Source organism: Lynx canadensis, chromosome A1 (genome assembly GCF_007474595.2).
Source record: "Lynx canadensis isolate LIC74 chromosome A1, mLynCan4.pri.v2, whole genome shotgun sequence".
NCBI lineage: Eukaryota > Metazoa > Chordata > Mammalia > Carnivora > Felidae > Lynx > Lynx canadensis.
Window position 1 is genome coordinate 135,250,052 of NC_044303.2, and position 21,440 is coordinate 135,271,491.

A 21,440-nucleotide genomic window follows, 5' to 3' on the forward strand; every position below is an offset into this window, starting at 1 on the left:
GGAACAGATTAATTAACATGTTCAGACATTCAGTGTACATGGTCTGTTATTTGGGGTTTTTGTTTTGGTTTTTGATTTTTCCAACCCCCTGATACTTTTTTGTTCGTCAGTAATCCCTGAATTATTCATATACCATATTCAAGTACTGGGTAAGGAAAGGGCTGCCACTTCTGGGTGTTAAAATCTCGATGATACATTTTTTTCAGGGCTTATATTCAGTATTGCTGGCAGAAATACATAACGCGGATGCTCAATTATTTTCAGACAGCAAGTTCAATTCACAGTATTCATAGAGTACTGGAAAGGATCTTAGAAATGATAACTCAGTCCATATAGCTTATATCCAAGAAAACTAAGGTCCAGAAAGATTCCACTTAGAGGAGTCCCAACCAACATTCATGAAAAAACTTCCCTGTGTCAGGCACGCCACCAAGCACAGGGTGCAGTAATGAACATCCCTGCCCTACATGTGTGCTCTAGAGACACCGAACCACTGAGGGGCAAAGAAACAGCATCTGAATGTAGCATCACTACTTCCAAAGTGATTGTTCTTTCATTAAAGTTTTTTTTTTTTTTTTACATTTATTTATTTATTTTGAGAGAGAAAGAGAGAGAGAATCCCCAGGCAAGCTCTGCGCTGCCAGGATGGAGCCCCATGGAGGGATGGAGCCCCATGGAGGGCTCGAACCCACAAACCATGAGATCATGACCTGAGTCAAAGTCAGACGCTTAACTGACTGAGCCACCCAGGTGCCCCTGTGCTTTCATGTGTATTAACTAAACTCAGTAAGCTCTCTTAATTAAGAATCTCACATGGGTCATAGTCTGTCGTAAGTTTCATCTTCAAATTGTTCTCTTAGACCAAGAATTCTTGAACATTTTGGGAGTAATGGACTCCTTTATCCATGCATTCAGACAACCTGTATTCACTGATCACATCCTCTGCGTGCTGGTGCAGTGGGTGTGCGATGAATTCCATGAGTGAGTTTCCAGAGTTTACATTCTCATGGTGATCTTGAGCCCCCTTCTTCAAACATTGGTTTGCATCTAAAATTAATCTTTTTTTAGCTGTTCAATGCAGGCAGCGTGGACACACTGTTACAGACCGCATACTTCCTCCCGAGACCCAATTTCCTGGGTATCATCATCAAGTAGCACATTATACCAAGGTTTGACCTGCATAGTCAAGTGCTAAAACCATTAAAATTGACACCTCAAGAGCCATGTTCACTTGATAAACTCTGTCAAAATGTCAAGTGTCTGATAAGGGCAGACTCTTGTAAACATCGCCTTTGAAATTCAGGCGTGGTGACCCCCACTGCCTTCAGACTGAGGCCTCCTCCTGGAAGAAGCCCCGAGGTCTGAGGAGCACAGTGTCAATCTCCATTCTTGTTGCCTTTCCTGGATAATGATATTTGATTCAGTGCCTTTATACTTTTTATAATGTTATCATCTAATCTGAGCTGGGAACCGCTGCCCACTTCCAGCTTCTGCCACTTCTAAAACATTTTACATTTGGGGAGAACAATAGCAGCTTTGACTTTTTAAAGGAACGAGTTTTCTCTTCTGGGGTCCAAAAGGGAAGCAGATATGTGAGCTGTGAAACTCCTTCCTCCCCGCCCCCCATAGAAGTGTCAGTTATTAGCTGGGTTTAAGCTTCACATTCCATTACTTGGAAGGAGTCACGTTTTAAGACTGGGAGCAAACAGCACAAGCACCTGTCGCGGGAGAGACGGTATTTGACAGAATGGGATGCCACTTAAGCTGCTCCAACCTTGTCCACAGCCCCGTGCCATGCTGCCTTTGTAGCAAGAGTTTGAATCCCGGAACGTGCTTTGTATGGTTAACACAGTCGAGCGATAGTTGCCAAGTTTTTGTAAGAACAGATTGGTAAAATTGCGTGTTTCGGAAAGATGGCTGTATTCAAGGCCTTGAATTTGAAGATGCTGTGCTTTAAAAATAGGCAGGGCACCCTCAGGCACCTCCTTCTGCCTCTGCCTCCAGTCCTCAGTAGACATGGCTGCCCTTCCATCCCTTTCATGTTCATTTGTCTGGTAGCTAATATTGGACATGTTAATGATCACTAATCTTATAAATGAAATGATTGAGGATCATACTGTCAAGATGTGAACCTAAGCAGACCTTAGATTGTCTCACTTAATAGCTGGACTCTGGCAGCCTTTCCTTGATAATGGAACCTTTTGTCGGCTGTGGTCAGCAGACGGCAGCACGCTGAGGGAAAACGAAAGGCTGTGTCTTCTAGGGCAGTGCTGTCCAGGAGACATTGACTAGTCACATGCCACAGTCACACTGAGCCATTGAAATGTGACCGGTCTGAATCAAGATGTGCGAGGAGTGTAAAAGAAGAGGTAAAGAATGTAAAATACCTCGTTAATAACCTTTATATTGATTGTATGTTGAAATGATAATAGTTTGGATAAACAGAGTTAAATAAAAGATTACATTTTCTCTCATTTATTTTTACCGGTAATGTGGCCCTTAGAAGATTTTATATTACATATATGGCTTATATTTGGACCCCATCATTTCTGGGGTAAATTGTACTTGGTGACTGTTCCCATAAATTTCGTTGGATTTCCTTTCATGTGTGTTTTTGCCTTTTCTTTCAAAATGAACAATCATCTGATAGAACACAGGACCATGGAAATGGTTGGTACCACTCTGTGGTTTTCACGGGTTTGAGAAGGTCGGTTGTCCCTCTCCCTGACAAGTTCTGCCCTCATTTAGTAGGTGTAGATCAGATATGCTCAACATCTTGTAGAATGTTCTAGAATTGGAAGAATATAGTAAATACAGAAATGGGTCAGTCAAGGAGCCTGAGTGGCCCTTCTTGAGCTCTCTGCTTTCCACCTGTGTTCTTTACCTAGAGAAGTCTTCTTTTTCTAACTTTGTTGTCTGGCTCTTAGCAGTCCCAGTTGCCAGGGTAGTGCACTGGGCTGGACCAAAAAAAGATGTAGTCTTTAAGGAAACTATATGCCCTAAAGGAACTCGGTGAGAGGACACTCCACTACTAAATAAAGATCCCTTGGAAGGGAGCAACCTTTATGTCTAAACTAGATAACCCCTGTCAGTTAAGTCCTGGCTCTGACTGGTATAGCCATGTGAGCCTGGACAAATCACTTACCATCTCTGAGCCTCAGTTCACCTCTGCAAAATGGAAGTGATGAGACAGCCTGCCCCCAAATGCGATAATTTCATTAAAGCAGTTTAGCACAGGACCTGGCACATGTTAAGTGCATCGTAAGTGTTAGCCATTATTATTAGCATGTTGGTAATGACAGCCTCAAATGTGAAAGGCAGGCCTTGGTGTATTATTTCCGGTCTTGTTTGATTTGAGATTATTTCTTACTACTGCATTTTCGAGAGCATGTCATTTTCCAAGTGACTGAATGCCAAATCCCCTCAGAAGGAAATGGATAAACTTACAGAGATCTAGGTTTTAGGAAATGGAGCACTTTCCCATGAGTATCATTATTTATGATTAACCCCTTTATGTGTTTTATCATGGATATTTGTACTCACTGACTGTGTAGATCATGAGCCACTTTTGCGTGGACCCTCCCTGCTATCTCTTAGAGCCCAGCACGCGTTGGTCAGAAATGCCAAAATGTTAAAAGGGGCTGCATTTACAAGCAACTTAATTCAGAAACTCAGGAGAAGGAACACAGGAGAAATACCTCCCTGTAGAACAAAGGTTGAAGTGGAAAGAGCACTGCCCTTAGGTGCAGACAGACGTGGGTTGTTGGTATCTGATCTGCCAAACCCTGACCAAGTGATTTTGCTGCAGTCGCCTAACCTCTCAGACTTTGCCACATGTGAAACAAGACTGATGTCCTTCACAAGGTTGTTAGCGTGACTGATGGAAATAAGCTAAGTGACTAGAACCGTATCTAGGCCAGTGACTGTTCACCCTCCGCTCTCCCTCCTTCCTTCTCTTGGCCTGACTTTTATGTTGCTCTGAATTTCTGAGTCTCTACCCCCGTCCCTCCCAACCGTGCTACAAAGACACCTAGGTGAAACTGCATGCTCGGATTTGTAGCGGGTCTGGACTTTGGGATGCATTTAAGAGCATGTAGTCCATTGTCCTTCTGTTAGATCCACCTGCAAAGAAATGGGAGAAATGACCAAGTGCAAGGTTGTATCTCATTCGAAAAGACTGCTTCAAAAAAATTTCCCCCATCGTGTGTCAGAAATTACAGGTTAAGGTAGCCGAATGAAATCTAATTCAGTTTTGACATTTTTCCATTCTTTTAATTTAACTCATTTAATTTATTTCCCCTCCCTCCCCTTACTTGAAGTAACTTTTTGCATGAAGTCCAGCCTTCCTCTGGAAGTTTTGCCAGCCATGCAATAACATAACGGCTGAAGAGAATAGAGCTATTTTTATTGTTTTGATACTTATTTATTTTTTGAGAGAGCACAAGTGGAGGATGGGCAGAGAGAGGGGGACAGAGGATCCAAAGAGGGCTCTGCTCTGACAAGCTGGCAGTAACGAGCCCAGTGTGGGGCTTGAACTCACAAACTGTGAGATCATGTGACCTGAGCTGACCTTGGACGCTTAACTGACCGAGCCACCCAGATGCCCCAAGAATAGAATTATTGTTAAAGCAATTCATGTTGAAATGTAATTCAGTGATTTTATGTTGGCCCAATGATTACCTCAACTTTTGTCTTCCAACTACAGAATTTAAGAACCAAAAGTTGTTTTAGAATTCTTTAGCTAAACCTTATCACTTCACTGATATGCAGTTGAAGGCCCAGAGCTATTAAATGTTATCCTCCGAGTTCCCGACCTATTATTGATAGAGCCATCTAGAACTCATGTCTGCACCCGCTGTCTGCTGCTGCACAGTAGCTTTTCAATTGTTTTGATGTCATCGAGTAACAATCCAGCATAGGACCTAATAGTCTTTTTTGAGACAGAAGAAGCCACAGAAAGGATGCAGTATGTTATAAAACCCTTTCTGATTTCTTCAATAGGTTACATGAAATGGCCCCAAAAACTATTTTATGGGCTACAATGAATCTGGGACTTCAAAAGGATAATGCAAAGAGTGACCAACAGGGGGAAACCTAGTACATCCTTTTGGCTTAATTCGCTTAACTTCTAGCCCCTTTTAAAAAAATTACCCAAGCTCCTGTTGAAGCCAGCAAAAAACATCTGTTGTGTTATTTATAGCGCCGATTTCTAAGAAGCATATTCTATAGCAGATGAAAAAAAGTTGACAGCTCATAATTCATAAAGTTACTGAGGCCTGATCTGATAGAACAAAATGTACAAAACTTCATCCCATGGTTCAGGCCCTATCACTTCCCTTCCAACGGAAGATACAAGTGGCTTCCCAGAGAAACAGAGCACAGGTCGTCACGGTAGTTAGGACAGAGGTGGCTCTGAGACCAGAATGCAGAAAGGAACACCCCTTTGTGGTCAGGGATTGCTAGTCCCTCCGGGGCGTCCATCTTCCAGGGGTACTTTTTCATTAACAACATCACAGTGACTTCCGGTATAGGCAGCCCACATTTTCTTTACCATGCGGACTGTGCCTGAGAAGTTTCAGCAGTGTGAAATCTACAGACTGTTACAGTGTATTTTCTATCAAGAACCTCAGGGGTTCATTAGAATTACTGATGGAATAGTTTCGTATCTGGGGCCAGCCTAATTTTTGATGTCGCTTCTTTTGTTTGACTGTTTTGCTCTTCGTGTATTTGACGTGGTCCCCTTAATCCCCCTGTTTTAAGCAATTATAAAATAGGCCCACTCCTCATGTATTACCCATCTATATGTTTTGTTTAGTTTCTGAGAATCTTTGTAGGAACATGGTCCGATTTCTTTCTGTAATTGATAACGCATTTTATATTTTGCTTCTGTCTGTAGGGTCTCCTGTATATCACAGTCTTTAAAACAAGGTAGATGGGTCTGGCAAAAATAAGTCTCTGTAGCATATAGGACTATGTATTGTCCTGGCTTTTTTGAGAACGTGATGGTATGGTCCAACTGCTGCCCAGATTGACCCATCTAAAATTGTTACCCTTAAAAGGAAAGTCACAGCCAACGTAAGTCCATGAATTTCTGTAGTTGAGAGGTGAATAATCATTTTACCAGTGATCATAGTATATTGTGAAATAGGGGAACGTATTAGCCCCCCAGAATTAATCACATTTGAGGTAGTGAAAGGATATTGCTTTATTTTATTTTTTTAATTCCAGTTGCTCATGATTATTAAGGGTTGTGTTTACTGTTAAAATTTGTTACCAATTGCCTTATTATAAATGGATAACTTGGTTTTATGTATCAGTGATTTTTAAAAATATGTTTAATTGAACTAGTCTGTCCAAATGGACATGTTCTTATGTAATTTTTCTGCAATAGCTGATAAGGAATTTTCCGTCCAGTACTTTCGGGCCCCTTTTCTTTTTTGCTTTATTTTCTTTTTCTTCGCAATCCCATGGACGGCTCATCCGTTTCTTTTTGCATCCCCCTGAGACAATGTATGTGTATTTGTAAATTATTTGCTGGGCTCTTTATGGTCCATCTCTACCTTGCCGAAAGTGATATGTTAGCCAACTATATTTAGCTCAATAAAACCCATTACATCCTTGGGGAAGAATGTGCTTAGTTTAGCCTTATGAGAAAATATTTAATAAATGCTGTCCTCAAAATATTTAGCCTGGCTGAGTGAACTGGCAAGGGTTCAATCCTGATAGAGCAGAGGTGATGGCGAGATGCTGGCCTGCCAGCCCAAGCTCAAGTTGAACCCATGCCACCTCTTGTCACCAGGGGTTGTCACTGTGTGTGTCTTCTCTTGACGAGTGCTTTTCCATCTTTGTTCTCTGCTCAGGGCTTTGTAACCCCCAGAATGGAGTCCTGCAGTGTGTCTGCCTGAGGAGGCACCTGAGATGCCTGGAGTGGTTACTGCTGGCTTTGAAGTCGATTTGTTCTATAAAATCATTCCTTTACCACTTACTACTGGCACAAAAAAAGTGCTTAATTTTTCTTAGCCTCACTTTCCTCCTCTGTAAAATGGGGACGGTTATAATCCTTTACAAGGTTGTGCAGGTTAAATGAGATAAACCCCACAAAGCCCTGAGCACAATTTCCAAAACTAAGTGTTAAGTACACAAGTACTATCAGTAGTAGAAGTAGTAGCAGTAGTGGGGCTTATAGTAGTGGTTGTAGGAATACTTCCTATTCCTCTCCTCCAACCACAATCTGAACACCTGAGTCCTCTTGAACGTGACCAGTTAGGAAAAGCTTTCTTGGGGACGTCAGGGGAGGTGGGTACTTCTTAGTTCTTGGCCTGAATTTACTGCGGGACTTTGTCAAGTCGTGACCCACATTACCCCTCTCCCCACACGAAGCAGTGCCCAGGCACACAGAGCAGCAGAGCCTCTACTGCTAGTCTCTCTTTGGATGTGTAATTAGGTATGATATCAGCTCTAATTAGATTTGACAGCTAGAAGCTCTGAGTTAGTCCTGTCATCTGTCCGACACATGTTTAGATGCTGGGCTCCTGGGATCTGGTATAAAACCAGCCTTGAAGCCCAGGGCGTGTTGGTAATAAGTATCAAGTATGGAACATTAGCTGTTGGGATTCACTCTCCCACCGTGATCTGGATTTTCTCTCTGGGACTGGTGGGCTCATCCTTGCTGCTCAAAGTGTGTTCTGAGGGCCAGCAGCATGGGCCTTACCTGGGAGCTTGTCGGATATGCAGAATCCTGAAGCCCACGCAGATCTATCTGAATTGGGCTTTTAGTATGCTCAGTAAAATTTAGGAAGCATGTGCCCTTGTGAATATTCTGACACTCAGAAGATATTTACTAACTCTCTGGAATTAGCCTTTGCCACTGATTTTTTTTTTTTTTTTTTTTTTCCTAGACCTAAGGTTTCCTTGCTTCCTTTGGGTGTAGTGTATTGATGTTTTGGTCAGCTTGGGCCGCTATGACAAAATACCATAGACTGAATGGCTTGAACAAGAGGCCTTTATTTGTTCATCTCAGTCCAGGTGGCTGAAAGTCTGAGTTCCGGGGGCCACCATGGTTGGGTTCTAGTGAGGGCTGTTTCCTGACTTGTAGGCAGTTGGCCTCTCTTCCTACTCTCTCCTAGGGCCGGAGAGAAAGAGGAAGCTTTTTGGAGTCTTAGAAGGACACTAATCCCATCATGATGGTCCCACCCTCATGACCTCATCTAAACTTAATTCTCAAAAATCCCATCTCCAAATACTGGTTCATGGTAGTTAAGGCTTTATCACACTGATGAGGGGAGAGGGTGCTCCATGCAGTTCAGTCCACAGCAACTGATTTCTGCCACCTACTTTGAAATGCTTCCCAGAAAGAAAGGTGGATTGATGAATCAATAGGTAATACGACAGATTAGTTAAATGTTGCTTGTAGAATCTAGGAGGAGGCTACGTGGGCACTCACCGTACAATTCTTTCAACTTTTTGGTATGTTTTCAAATGTCAGAGAAAAAGCCCAGCTCTTTCTGTCGTCATTAGAATGGAGTCTGGTGGTTCTTTCCTCTGGTTTCCATCCAGGCTTTGTGAGGAAGCTGGTGCCACCCGGCTGGACTACTTTGCCTCTGTGGCAGCTCCTCCCTCCTTTGGCACTTACGCCTCGGACCTCCAGCAGCCCTCTTCTGCACAGTTAGTGAGGGACCAGCCTGGATCAAGAAGCTTCTTTCAGCTCTCTCCTTTCCCCAGGAAAGTAAATCTTTACAGTTTCTCTTTCACTTCTGTGCTCTCCTGATCAGAGGATCTTTAATTCTGGAGAGGTGGGGGCTTCTCGGACTACATTGGAAGACCCTGCTTTTTTAACATGGTATTTTATATGTTTGACTGTGAAATCTATTACCAGACACAAACGAGAGAGAAGTGAGTGCCTCTGCAGGTTCCCTGGAGCCACTGCCTCTCTCCTCACTAAAGGGACTCTCTTTGCTTTCTCTTTCTGGTGTTAATTACCTGCATTTCAAAATATTATCTAGTGAGGGAGAAGGTGCCCCCTAGCTTATTTGGGGGAAGTGCCGAAACTGGTGTTGCTAGGATAAGTGTACTTGAGCGCACCAGCAAGTGTCGGGGCTCCTCGCCTGCAGGATCGAACATTACATATCTGTGCGTTATGCAACACCATTCACGATCGCAGTCTCCTTTTAAATTCAGGAGACTTGCTGGAAATTCTGGGAAACTTCTCACAGGGTTCTGTCCTCAACTGGGACTTGTAGGCTCTGGGGGAGAAAAACAGGTACAAACTGAACTTCAAGACACTGCTTAGGAGCTTGGCGACCTTGACCAAATGACTCAATTTCTTTAAGGCTCAAGTTCCTTGTCTTTTGAGTGGGGATAATAAGGACCATTGCGTCTTTGGATGGCTATGAATAAAAAAATGAATGCCATGTCTTGGTGGGAATATGGCTCCTAATTGATGTTCCCTAGTATTCAGCGAATGGTCAGTACCCCTTGTGGTGTGTTATATGGTTTTGTTTTCTCTCCTTCCCTTTTGGGGCTTTTCAGTCACACTTCACATGAAATCTTTCTAAGCCAACAGACCAAAAGACCAACTTCTTTTATAAGTCATTAGTCCCGGAACTCCCAGGGACTCACCTATAAATTATTTTCAGGGGTACAAAAACAGGAGTTCCTTTCTTCCTCATTTACCTCCTGACCAGTATTTTAGTTTTTTCTATACACTATAGATTGTATAGAAATATACAATTTCTATAAATTGTAATCTTTAAACCAGACTCTAGGGGATAACAATCACAATTAATTAGGCTAGCCTGTCAAAGATTAAGTATAATCTTGCATTTCAGTGATCTCTTACCTCTGAATTTTTAGCTAAGGCCATCCAAAGCAAAACTGTAATGTCTTCTTAGGTTTAATAAGATCTTTGAGTGCTGTTTGTTTCCTATATGAGGCTGTGGTCAAGAAATAAAACTAAATGGGCAGAGAACTCCAATCCCTTTCATTTGTTTTTAAGCTGTGGAGCAGAAGGGATAAGTGGGAAAAGACAAAGATATTAAAGACTAATTAGTTTAGAGTATCTGAAAAGATTTGCAAACTTACTGTTTAAATGTGTTGACAAGTCTTTTAATTCCCCCTGACTAGTTATCTCTGAAAATAATGTAGCTATGGCTGGAGATTTATTTCCACATCGACTTGCTCTTCCTTTTTTCTTTGTCCATCCTTTTTTTTCCTCCCTCCTCAAAAAAAAGTTCCTATTTCCCCCAAGTTCAGTACCATTCCAACTTCATTTTTCATTTATGTTCAGAAAACTGAAGTATAACTCAAATAGGGGAGAAAGTGCAACATATTGAAAATAATGTGGTATTTTAGATACGACTGCTGAAAAGATACTGTTCATACGCTACAGTGAAAGAAAGGCAAAATGCAAATATCTACTCTGTCAAAATGTTTCTAGTTTGCCACCTTAAAAAAAGTATTGAAAATTCTGTCTCCGTTATAATAGTGTCTGGTCTTAAAATTTGCCATTACAATAGAAAATCTATTAGTAGTGAAAAAGATTACATAAATAATTCTAAATTAATAACACCTAACCATTAGTTTGTGCTTTCTACATACTAGGCACTGTGCCTACCATGTTTATTTATATTATTCATTTAATCCTTATTACCTTCTTAATTATGCCCATTTTACACATGAAAAAACTGAGGTTCAAGTTAATTAACATGCCCAAGAATACATTCAGTAAGTAAGTGGCATACCCGCGATTAAACCCCAAGTCTCTTTGGCTTTAAACGTGTGCTTTTCATAATTGTATTACTTCTCATTCAACAGGTGCGTTCCAAAGTTGAGGAACCCATGTTGGTTTTTTGCTTTTAGTTTTTATAAAGTTTCAGATTTTGCCCACCAGAATGTACATTTTTCGTTTGAAACAATAAGAGAAGTTCCTTCAGACAGAAATAAAGTTTTGACTCAACAACAGTTAATCGCCACACATCTTGATTTAATATTGATCCATGCCTGGCACATATACTTTCTTTTCTGTGTATTTGTATGACATTTTAAAAGGTAAGTGGCAGTTTTTCATGTACTTCCAAGCTACTTCCATCAAGTAATGAAATACTTGGCTTGGGCGGTCTCTGGAGTCCCAGAATTTCAGCTTAAACTTTCCATTCGTCCCTGCCAGGCACTGACTCTGAAATATCTTTTTTTATGGAGACCGCCTCCAAAAGGTGCAGCTGTGTGCTGGTTTCATCTTGCACTTTGTAGCTGTGTTGGCACCATTTAATGTGAGGAATGCCACTGTCTCCCACACACCACTGGTGCCCAAGGACTGTTCGGGCCTGTCCGGGTTAGTGGTTTGGGAAGGGTCTGAGTTTGGAAAGAAGGCTCCCTTCTGTTCCATGTGATTGGCTGTCACCAGGGTTAAGGTAGAAAAATAGAACTAATGGAAAATGCAGCATCTGAGGTGTCATCAAAAAATTCTTTCTACAACCGGGGACACCTAATTCATTGGTATTTGTATCGGTGTTGAAGACTTGATTCCTCTTATGAAACAATATATGTCTTGCTTCACCACTTCTGGACCCTTCTACTGTTCTTTCTTGTCTCCTTTCTCCTTAAGTAATACTGATTTCTTTTGATGGAAAATGATTCCACTCAGTCAAAAACTGGTGTTGGACTATCACAGGGGAATCTGTGAATTCACCCAGATTCTTAAGAGTGGGCTTGGCTCAGACTTAACACACTGGCTACAGCAGGCTTCAGAGCCAAAAAGCATTCCTAATTCAGTTAAAATTTGTGTGAATGATAAGACCTAATAAAAATGTATATATCACCTTCATGAGGATCATGCTGTGTGATTTTGTGTTTTGTAGATGATCTGTATATTCTGTATTTTTTTCTTTTTTAGTCCCACTATGTTTTAGTCTGTTGTTGTATATAACGTGGTGCTTTATCATGCACCTTTCAGAAAACAACTTGCCAAATTTGGCAATGCCTCGCAATTATAGTTTCCTGTTAGAATTTCTTAAAATGGAATGTAATGGAAAAGGAAATACCGACCTTGTGTACTTAATAAAATTAGAGGAATCATTGATTTTAGGATTGTTGAAATAATTAATAGTTTGCTTTAGAATACTTTTTTAGATTTTTGATGTTGATTGATCCTCTTACCCGTAGGAGAAAATGTGAACTTGAAAAGCTTCTTGGGTAGGACTTCACATTCCCTATGTTTAAATATTTTTAAGGGGAAACGGATTGAATCACAGATATTGTACTAGAGAATAGGAAATCCTTGAATTGTTATTTAAAAAATAGGGTCTCTCCATATAAAATTTATCTTTTAAAACTCCCATTGCAAAGGCTTAATCAGCAATGGATCAGTGATTCAGACATTTGAGTAATACAGCTTTTAGCAATATTAAAAACCCAGTGGGAAATTCACTAACTCTATTATAAGAAGACTGCCCATACTCCTTATATATGCATCTAGTTTTGTTCTTCATATTGTGGTGTGCTCCTTGAGAAAAGTTCCAGAATTGTTATAGGTACCCAATGGCTATCACGGTGCTTTTCAAAACCTTGAAGTAACAGTTTATGAGGGAAACACATGATATTTTGTAGCTCGGGATACTGATGGCAAACTACCATTTTTTTTTTTTTTTTTTTTTTTTTTTTTTTTTGCCAAAGAAACCTTGAAAGGACTAAAGAAAGAAGGTTTTTCCTTTTTTTCCTTTTTTCTTCTTCAAGCCAAAGTGAACAAATAGATGGAAACCCTTTTATATGTCGTATTTGCCAACCCAGGAATCTAACAACTGCCGGGTGCATATTTGAATCGCAATTAGGTGAAATCTTTAATTATCAGTTAATTTAACTTTCAAATTTGCCTGCAGAAATGATTGTGTTGATAAGATTCTGGAAGGAGATAAACCTTTATTAAGTAATTCCATTTTCAGGTGCCAACTTTAAAGATTTTTTTTTAATTAAAAAAAAAAAAAAAGGGCCTAAGTAACTTAAGAGGGCGGGGACAGAGCCAGGCGAGTGTTGCATGGCTATGTGGGATTGTGTATTTACTAGTTAATCTTTAGCTTCTTACATCTTGGCGTGTGCTAATAAGTGAGAACTGGAAGTTTGAGAAGGCCAAGGAGAAACACTACAGTGAATTCTTACTGATATTTCTCGACATCATTTCTATCTTTAGGTTTGCCTCTGTTACATGTGCTGTTGGGATGATACATATCACTTGGTTCAGCATAGAAGGCATTTATGGGGGAGGACATTTTTGTGAGTTGATAAATTTTCTGAGGCAAAAGGAAGTAGTTTATAGTTCATCAGAGAGAATGAAATGGTATGCTCTTTTATTTGATAGTGTATCGTTTTTTATTTTACAATACTTTTGATGAAAAAGACCACATGAAACTTGCAAGACATTTGTATTCTCGGTGCTTCTCAAATATACTGACATTTTAACATTTGGAGATTTGGGGGATGTCACTGATGGGTTTTTTTCAGGGGGTTACCCACATGAATTTGCTTATCATAATAGCATGTCCTAAAACTTAGCACTACTCCAAACTAGATTAGTAGCTCCATTCCTGGATTTTCTGATTCTGGGGGTTTATGGTCGTACCTGGGAATCTTTCTTCTTAGCAGGTTCTCCACGTGATGTATAGGCTCCGGTAGGTACAGGGAACACAGGAGAGATGAAGTTCCCACTCAGCCCTGTGCCTAGTAACGGTCTAGAAGGTCAGTGGCCTGTCTGTCCTGCCTTTAGGAAGTCCATAACATGTTTAAGTGATGTTGCAGTAGCACGGAGTCACCTGGGAAGCTGTGACAGACTTTTCGTGCTCTGAGTACAGATGTCGCTTAGCCCTATGCCCAGATGTCCTGTCCCCAGGCATGGCTTTATGGTAGGGTCTTAGTTGCACAAAGCCAACTCAGCAATCTTTCATTTGCTCTTGACAAATATGTCCGTGCTCAGGACATACAGGACCCTGCTCTCTAACATGGTGGCCGCTAGCCATATTTAAATCAATTTTAAAAAATTCATTTATTCAGCTGCAGTGGCTACATCTCAAGTGCTCACTAGCCACATGTGGCTGGTTGGCTGGTCTCTGCTTTTTCGGATAGCACAGCTAATAGAACATTTCCATCATTCCCAGAAAGTTTGACTGGACAGGGCTGCTGTGGGATTTTCTTCCATAATTTAGCTCTTTTCCTTTTATCCCAAGTACTTAAATGGCCAGTAGAGGTTAGTGGCAAGACCACATGTGTCTGACCCAGGGCATATTGGAGTCTAACAGGCTCTTACACTGCAGGGTTTAGGGTTTGTAAAACGACATAAATCATACGTCCCCCTCTGAGCGCAGCATCGAAAATAATTTTACTTGATTTATGTGTTTTGAGTTTCTTGTTCTGTGATGATTCTTGGTATTAGAAAGATGGGCTTCATTAGAAATTTGCTTAGCATAATAAACGCCGTATAATAATCATGCCACTAAAATCTCCCTGAAACAAAATTATAAATATTTAATCTTTCTTAAGTTATATAAACGATTTATTCCTAGAAAAGAGGGTGCAGTGATGAACCTTAAGTGTCTAAAAAGTTACATGTTGGAGGCTAATAAAAAGGTTGCACCTGTAGGTATTTTTATATAGACTGTCATTTACGTGTATTTTGCAGTTTGAGAAAAATAAGGTGAATATATTTAGCTCCCTCTTCTGGTATATTATGAGATGAATATTTTTACTTAAAATGGTTTCGTGTATTTTTGGAGTGAGAATACAGTTATTAATGTAATGTTCAAGGCCATTATTGGTGTGTTATCCAGTTAGTTTCTTCTTGAATCACCAGGAATGGTAAAATATATAAATAAAGCATGGAAAAACAGTTTGTGAAAACATCACATTTCTGAAGATACTAACCAACCAAAATACATGTGAGCAAACCAAGGCTTCGGTAGCAAGTGCACAGGGGCTTAATTTGGAATTAATGTCATGTGGCCAGTGATCATTTGCAAATGCCCTGTGTCTGAATATTTTAAAGTTCTAAGTCATGTTAATGAACAGTTGAGTAAAAGCTGGTCCATCCTCCTACCTGGACATTATGAAGTTGTTGCTTCATAATGGCCAGGTGGCCAGTTCTCGGGTTTCAGTTCTGCCACGGAGTGTGGTGATCTGGGGAGAGCTGACCACTCACCCAACCTAGTCTTGCCCTGAACTGCGGGGGCTCTGGCACATCCACATTCCATCCTACCCTGAGTCCTTCCCACCCAGCCCCCAGCCCCCAACCCAACTGCCTCAGGCCCAGGGGCACACCCCAGCAGGGAGGTCTGCCCCAGGGAGGATGGACCTGGGGAAGAGGCCTTGAGAAGCTAATTGGGCAGGGAATTCCCTGATTCTAGCTAAGTATTCTGAGTGTGTCCCAGGAGAGAAGTAGGCCTTGCCCTTGGGCCCCCAAAACTTAAACTGCAGGAAGAGGCACGGCTGGAAGAGGCCGAGAGAGGAGCTCTCTGAAGTGCAGGGCCCAGCACAGGGCGCCATCTTGCTCAGGCCTGAGTTTGCTGGTAGAACTAACCTGTTCTGTATTTCGGTTTTCTTTGTTGTTGTCTAATGCATTTGCTTGCCCCCACCTAAACATAATCTAATTGTAGGATTCTGTTCATTCGCAGCTTTGGCTCTGCCAGATCTTGCTGAGCAGTTTGCCCCTCCTGACATCGCTCCGCCTCTTCTTGTGAAGCTAGTGGAAGCCATTGAAAAGAAAGGTAATTGGCTGATAGAGGGAATCAGTTAATTTGTTATGTCCTTATTTCATGGGTATTACAATTTATACTTGTCCGTTGGGCATTTGTTAAATAAGCTTCTCGCCAACTTGTGCTAGACACATAAGCTCTTTGTTGCTGTGTCCTGGGGAAACAGCCTTGGTCTGATTCCTGACTCCATATTAACATGTAGTTACTGTATGGAAACTATTAAATTCTCCACAATTTAATAAATATAATTAACTTGCTCCTTCGTGGCCAGACGACTTCACCAAAAGTATTGACATGCCAGCTACGATTAATAGCAGGAGTTAACTTCCAAGAATATTTGGTACATGCATCTAGAATAGATAGGAGCTGGAAACTGGAATGTCGTTCTGGCAGCCGGCCCACAGGTTCTCCAGAGAGCTGTGTTTTGCATGCTCAGTCTGTTTTGTGTCTTAGGTCTGGAATGTTCAACTTTATACAGAACACAGAGCTCCAGCAACCCAGCAGAATTACGACAGCTTCTTGATTGTGGTGAGTGTCATGGAGCTAGAAAGACAAATGGGAGACACGGTTCTTACCTTTCTGTTTCAGGTAAAGCACACAAAAACACTTGAACTCGATCATGCAGCCTTCTGAGTTTGAAGGAAGCTCAGAAATCACACACGGTTCCCTCTGCCCTATTATGGTAACAGCCCAAACCAGTGCTGACCTTTGATGTTTGTCTCCTGAGTTGGGGTGTGTGTGCCTGCCTGCAGGCATATTGGCTGTCATCACAGCTAAGAGCCTCTGGGCCCTGCAGGAATTGCAGAGGAGAAAAACACCCTCTTGGGATTTCTCTGGCTCTGCGTATCCACCATCTTTTCTCTGACCATGCATTTGGCTACATCTGATTCATCTGGATCAGCTTAAAAAATATTTATAAGCCTGTGTCATTTAACAAATGTCTCTTCTGACCTTTTCCATTTTCCTCTCCCCCCCTTTTTTTTTCTTTTTGGCCTTCTTTCCTTCCTTCCAAATGCTTATTTGCTTTTTCATACCATGTTTATATTAAGTAACATCATGATACTGTTATATTCAATGGTGTGCTGGTAAACCCCTCTCAGGGAGGTGGGGGAACCCTGGTTTGTACTAGTTGCCCACTTCCGTGGTGTAAATATGCCCGCTGCGGTTGGTTTCAGGCTGCCAACATGTTATCACTAAACTCCAACTTGGAAAGAATTGAGCGTAGTTGGCGATGAGCAGGCCAGCGCCTGCACACCACTGGTTAAAGGACATCAATTAATTCAACCAATGGTGGCGTTACTCTTTGTTCCCTCTCTCCTTTGCCAAACCGAATAAAACTATAAATGTGAATAAATTCACTGGCCATCATTCTGGCAAATCATCTTCTGTATCAACTTGTAGAATCCCTCCGATCCTTCATTCCCTCTCAGAATTTTTTTTTAGAAAAATAATTTTCTGCCTCACATCATTTCACCGAATTTGGATTTAGGAACCCGAAAGAATGAAACCCTGTTGGGGAGGAAGATCTTTGAGACATACACTTGTGCAGAGCATGTAGTAAATGAAAAACTCTGAAGTTGAGCACCTTTCAAATGAGGCAGCTCATGAAAGTTTCTAGAAAAGATGTTTCTGGGAAAAACGAAGATTCTATCTCTGTCAGTAAATAGTTTCATTTGAAATGCACCACCCAGATGTTTGAAGTTTGAAAATAATTTTTTCAAACTTTCATTTTTATTTTGTGCATGGCAACCAGAGTCACGCACATGCAGGGCATGTCCCCTGACAGCTGCAAATCCTGCCTCACCCCCAGACTGGGTCATCACGAGCTGACTGGCAGAAAGCTGTAGGTGAAAGACGTACCTTTATTTCTTACAGCCTGACCAGAGTGGGAAAGAAACAGTGAATTTTGTCCTTAGCCGGTTGGAGTTGAGATACATGTTTTGGTCAGAAAATTGGTCAAACTGAACAACAGTCACAGGAAATGTTTAGACATCAGAGACCAATGAAATGAGAGTTATTTGAGAAATAGTGGTTAAGCTTTTCAATGTGACTGAATACAGATGATGCAGGCTAGGCTAAGAAAAAAACCTTCACCTCACCTCTGAGATGGAATACCTAACCAAAATTACGTCAACAGTATGTTTTGACAGGCAGCTTTTCTGCCCCACTTGAGAGCAAATGACACAGGTAGAAAACTGGTTTCCTTTGGATTCTGTGTGACTGATAAAAGTGAATTTGTGAGAAGAGAAGGCGTAAACATTATCTAAATTTAGGAGTAGATCCTCGGACTTTTTATAGCTTGAGGATTTTTCAGTCCATAAAAATATTGTAATACCTTGTAGGAAGCTCAGGGTAATCACTTACACTAAAAAGAGAGAGAGAGAGAGAGAAAACATGGCTTTTTTTTTTAATGTTTATTTTATTTTTGACAGAGAGAGAGACAGAGCATGAGTGGGGGAGGGCCAGAGAGAGAGGGAGACCCAGAATCTGAAACAGGCTCCAGGCTCCGAGCTGTCAGCACAGAGCCGGACGTGGGGCTTGAACTCATGAACTGTAAGATCATGACCTGAGCCAAAGTCGGACGCTCAACCGACTGAGCCAGCCAGGCGCCCCTGGAATTCATGGCTTTTAACCAAACTTGTGAATTACCAGTGTCTGAAAAGGATAGATGTGAAGGACAACATCCCACTTTTATTAGTACTTACTAAGTTATTTTATTTCATCTACATATTACCCTTGTGATATTAGTTATTGCTGATGGCAGAACTCTGACTTACACCCAAATTGTTCCAACTCAAAGATCTCTACTCTTTTTTTTTCTCACTGTATTGACCCACAGTGAATTGTTTCTTTGTTGTTCTCATTTGAATTTTCTCCTGATTGTTTTGGTTTCTCTTAACCTGAAGCAGGTCTTTTCTTTTTAAAAAAAAATTTTATTAGTTTTCTTTATTTTTGAGAGGCAGAGAGAGAGACAGCACGAGTGGAGGAGGGGCAGAGAGAGAGAGGGAGACACAGAATCCGAAGCAGGCTCCAGGCTCTGAGCTGTCACCACAGAGCCCGATGTGGGGCCCCAACTCATGGACCATGAGATTGAGCTGAGCTGAAGTCGGATGCTCAACTGACTGTGCCATCCAGGCGCCCCTCTTTTCTTTTCTTTTTTTAAATGTTTTTATTTGTTTTTGAGAGAGAGAGCGTGCCCTCAAGCTGGGGATGGGGAGAGGCGAGAGAGGGAGACACAGGATCTAAAGCAGGCTCTGTGCTGATAGCAGAATGCCTGATGTGGGGCTGGAACTCAGGAACTAGAAGATCATGACCTGAGCTAAAAGTCAGATGCTGAACTGACTGAACCACCTCGGCAGGTGCCTCATCCTGAAGCACACCTTTTCTTTAAAACTTCTCCTAACAGGGACGCCTGGGTGGCTCATTCCGTTAAGCATCCGACTTTGGCTCGTGGGTTCAAGCCCCACATCGGGCTCTGTGCTGCCAACTCAGAGCCTGGAGCCTGCTTCGGAGTTTGTGTCTCCCTCTCTCTCTGCCCCTCCCCTGCTCACACTCTTTCTCTCTCTCTCTCTTCCTCAAAAATAAACACTAAAAAAATTTCTTTTAAATAATAAAAGTTCTCATGAAAAACCCTGTAACTATGGTGATGGATGTTAATTAGACTTTCTGTGAATGATCATTTTGTAACGTAAACAAATATCAAATCATTATGTTGTTGTTAATAACAACATATATAAGGTTATATGTTAATTATACCGCATTTAAAAAAAAAAAAAATCAGGCTTTTTTAGCCCCAGCGCACCTGTCCACTACTCACTAGATGCCAGTAGCGTTGTCCCCAAGTTGTAACAATCAAAAATGTCTCCAGATATGGCCAGATATCTCTTGGGAATTCAGGTGAGGCAACAATTCAAAACCCCAACTGAGAACTACTAAGTTAAGGGAGAGATGAGCTGGGAAGGGCACTCCATTCCATTGGGAGGAAGGCTGAAATGCTAGAGAGCTTACTAGTTACCTGTCCTGAGCAGACTCAGTGAAAAGGGAGGTTGCAGAGGGATGTCAACTCTCCCATCCCAGACCCAAAGATGGTGTAGTTCTCGCGTAGCTCACCACAAAAGTCATCACGTGACCGATGCCTGTGGCTCTTAGAAGAGCTTGTTAGGATGGTTATAATGCAGAAAAGGGGATTTGCAGAATCATAGAAGCTCCAAGGAGCCTTAGAAGCTACAGTAACAGAAAATAAAATCTATGTCATCAACTCTAGTGGATTTGACATAAGGTGAGCTTATCCAATGACTATTCCCAAGACTTGAAATAAGATGATTTTGTTCAAAGGCTATAAAATGCTCTTTGGAATACATCTCATGTGTTCAGGAAGGTCTTAGGAGAATTAACATTACTCTAAGGTTTTTTATAGCTCAGTCCACAAACATTGAGCAAGCACGTCCTATGTGCTGGGCCCTGAGGGGAGCAGGAAGAGCAGGAAAGAGCCACAGCCCATGACCTTGAGGTGCTCTCAGTCTAGCAGGGAGACATTTAATTACCATACCATCTGGGAAGTGTCATGGAAGAGACGTGGCCCTCCCTTGAGGGAGGGCCCTGCAGAATCCTGAACATCTTACTATCTTATAGCCCTCGGCAAATGGTATTGCATTCTTTATGATGAGCAAATTAAGTAATTTTCATTTTCTGGGCAAAGAGACCTAGTAAATGAAGTGTACAGGGTGTGAAGGTTATGGGGTCCAGCAGCTTGTGAATTGGACAGAGTCTGTGGAATGTTCCTCGAGTGATGCGCACACAATTTCTAGTAGTTGCGTTCCTTCTAATGTGGATCCTTTATGCAAAGACGTAATATTGTCTCTGCCACCCTTGTTAGAGATGCGGTAAGTCCGCAGGTGGTTCTCTGTTGGACACTTAAGTGATATAAGCCTTTACCTCTCCACTTCCTGAGATTAATAATTCTTTTCCTCCATTTCCCCTACCACATTTTCTACCAGATGGAATTTTCTTAGCTTCATTGGTGTTGCGTGATTCTTTTGTCAATTCTGCCTACATAGTGGGGCGTGTTGGGTCTATGATAACGATGTGTCTAAAGACCTTAGGTAACTTCAGTTTCAACCCGGAGTGATTGATAGTATCACACTCCCTTCATGGCTCTCCAGGACACCACCTTCTCCTCCAGCTCGAACACCTTGGACTGAATGGATTCCTCATTCTCTCCGAGGCCACAACCTAATCCAGTCAATCACCAGGTTATGTTAGTTCTTGATCATGTCTCACACATTTCTAACCGTTAAAATTGGAATTACCAGAAGTGTTATTTTCACTTCCAGCAGCGCCCTTTTCCAACTTCTTTTTAACACCACAATTAATAAAGCTGTTGAAAAATGTAGCATTTTGCTCATCAGCTTACCTTTTGCCCATTGAGTACACACATCTCCACACACTCTTCCTCAAGGTAGCCGTCATGTCACTGGGTGTGCAGTCCTTCAGCAGCAGCTAGATGGTTCTCCTCAGATCTAGATGCCTGTGGTCCATCCTGCCCCAGCATCCCCTCTTTCTGCTGGACATGGTACCTTTTTCTACCCTGAGTACTCAGAGTGGTTTGAGTTAGTATCACCCCATTATTGATTGCCTGACCTCTTTTCCAGCTGAGGAATTTACTGGACAGATGTGCTTGTCTTCTCTTTGTTCTGAGCTAGTTCAGTG

General features: G+C 41.6%; 1 protein-coding gene across 2 annotated transcripts in view; it reads left to right on the forward strand.

Annotated features, from left to right (window-relative positions):
* Positions 1-21,440, forward strand: part of PIK3R1 (phosphoinositide-3-kinase regulatory subunit 1) — an 85,951-nt gene that overhangs the window by 40,644 nt on the left and 23,867 nt on the right. For both annotated transcript variants that reach the window (XM_030322287.1, XM_030322291.1), the window contains exons 3-4: positions 15,651-15,743; positions 16,185-16,259. In XM_030322287.1, the coding sequence (XP_030178147.1) occupies positions 15,651-15,743; positions 16,185-16,259 (168 nt within the window). The remainder of the gene's footprint in view (positions 1-15,650; positions 15,744-16,184; positions 16,260-21,440) is intronic.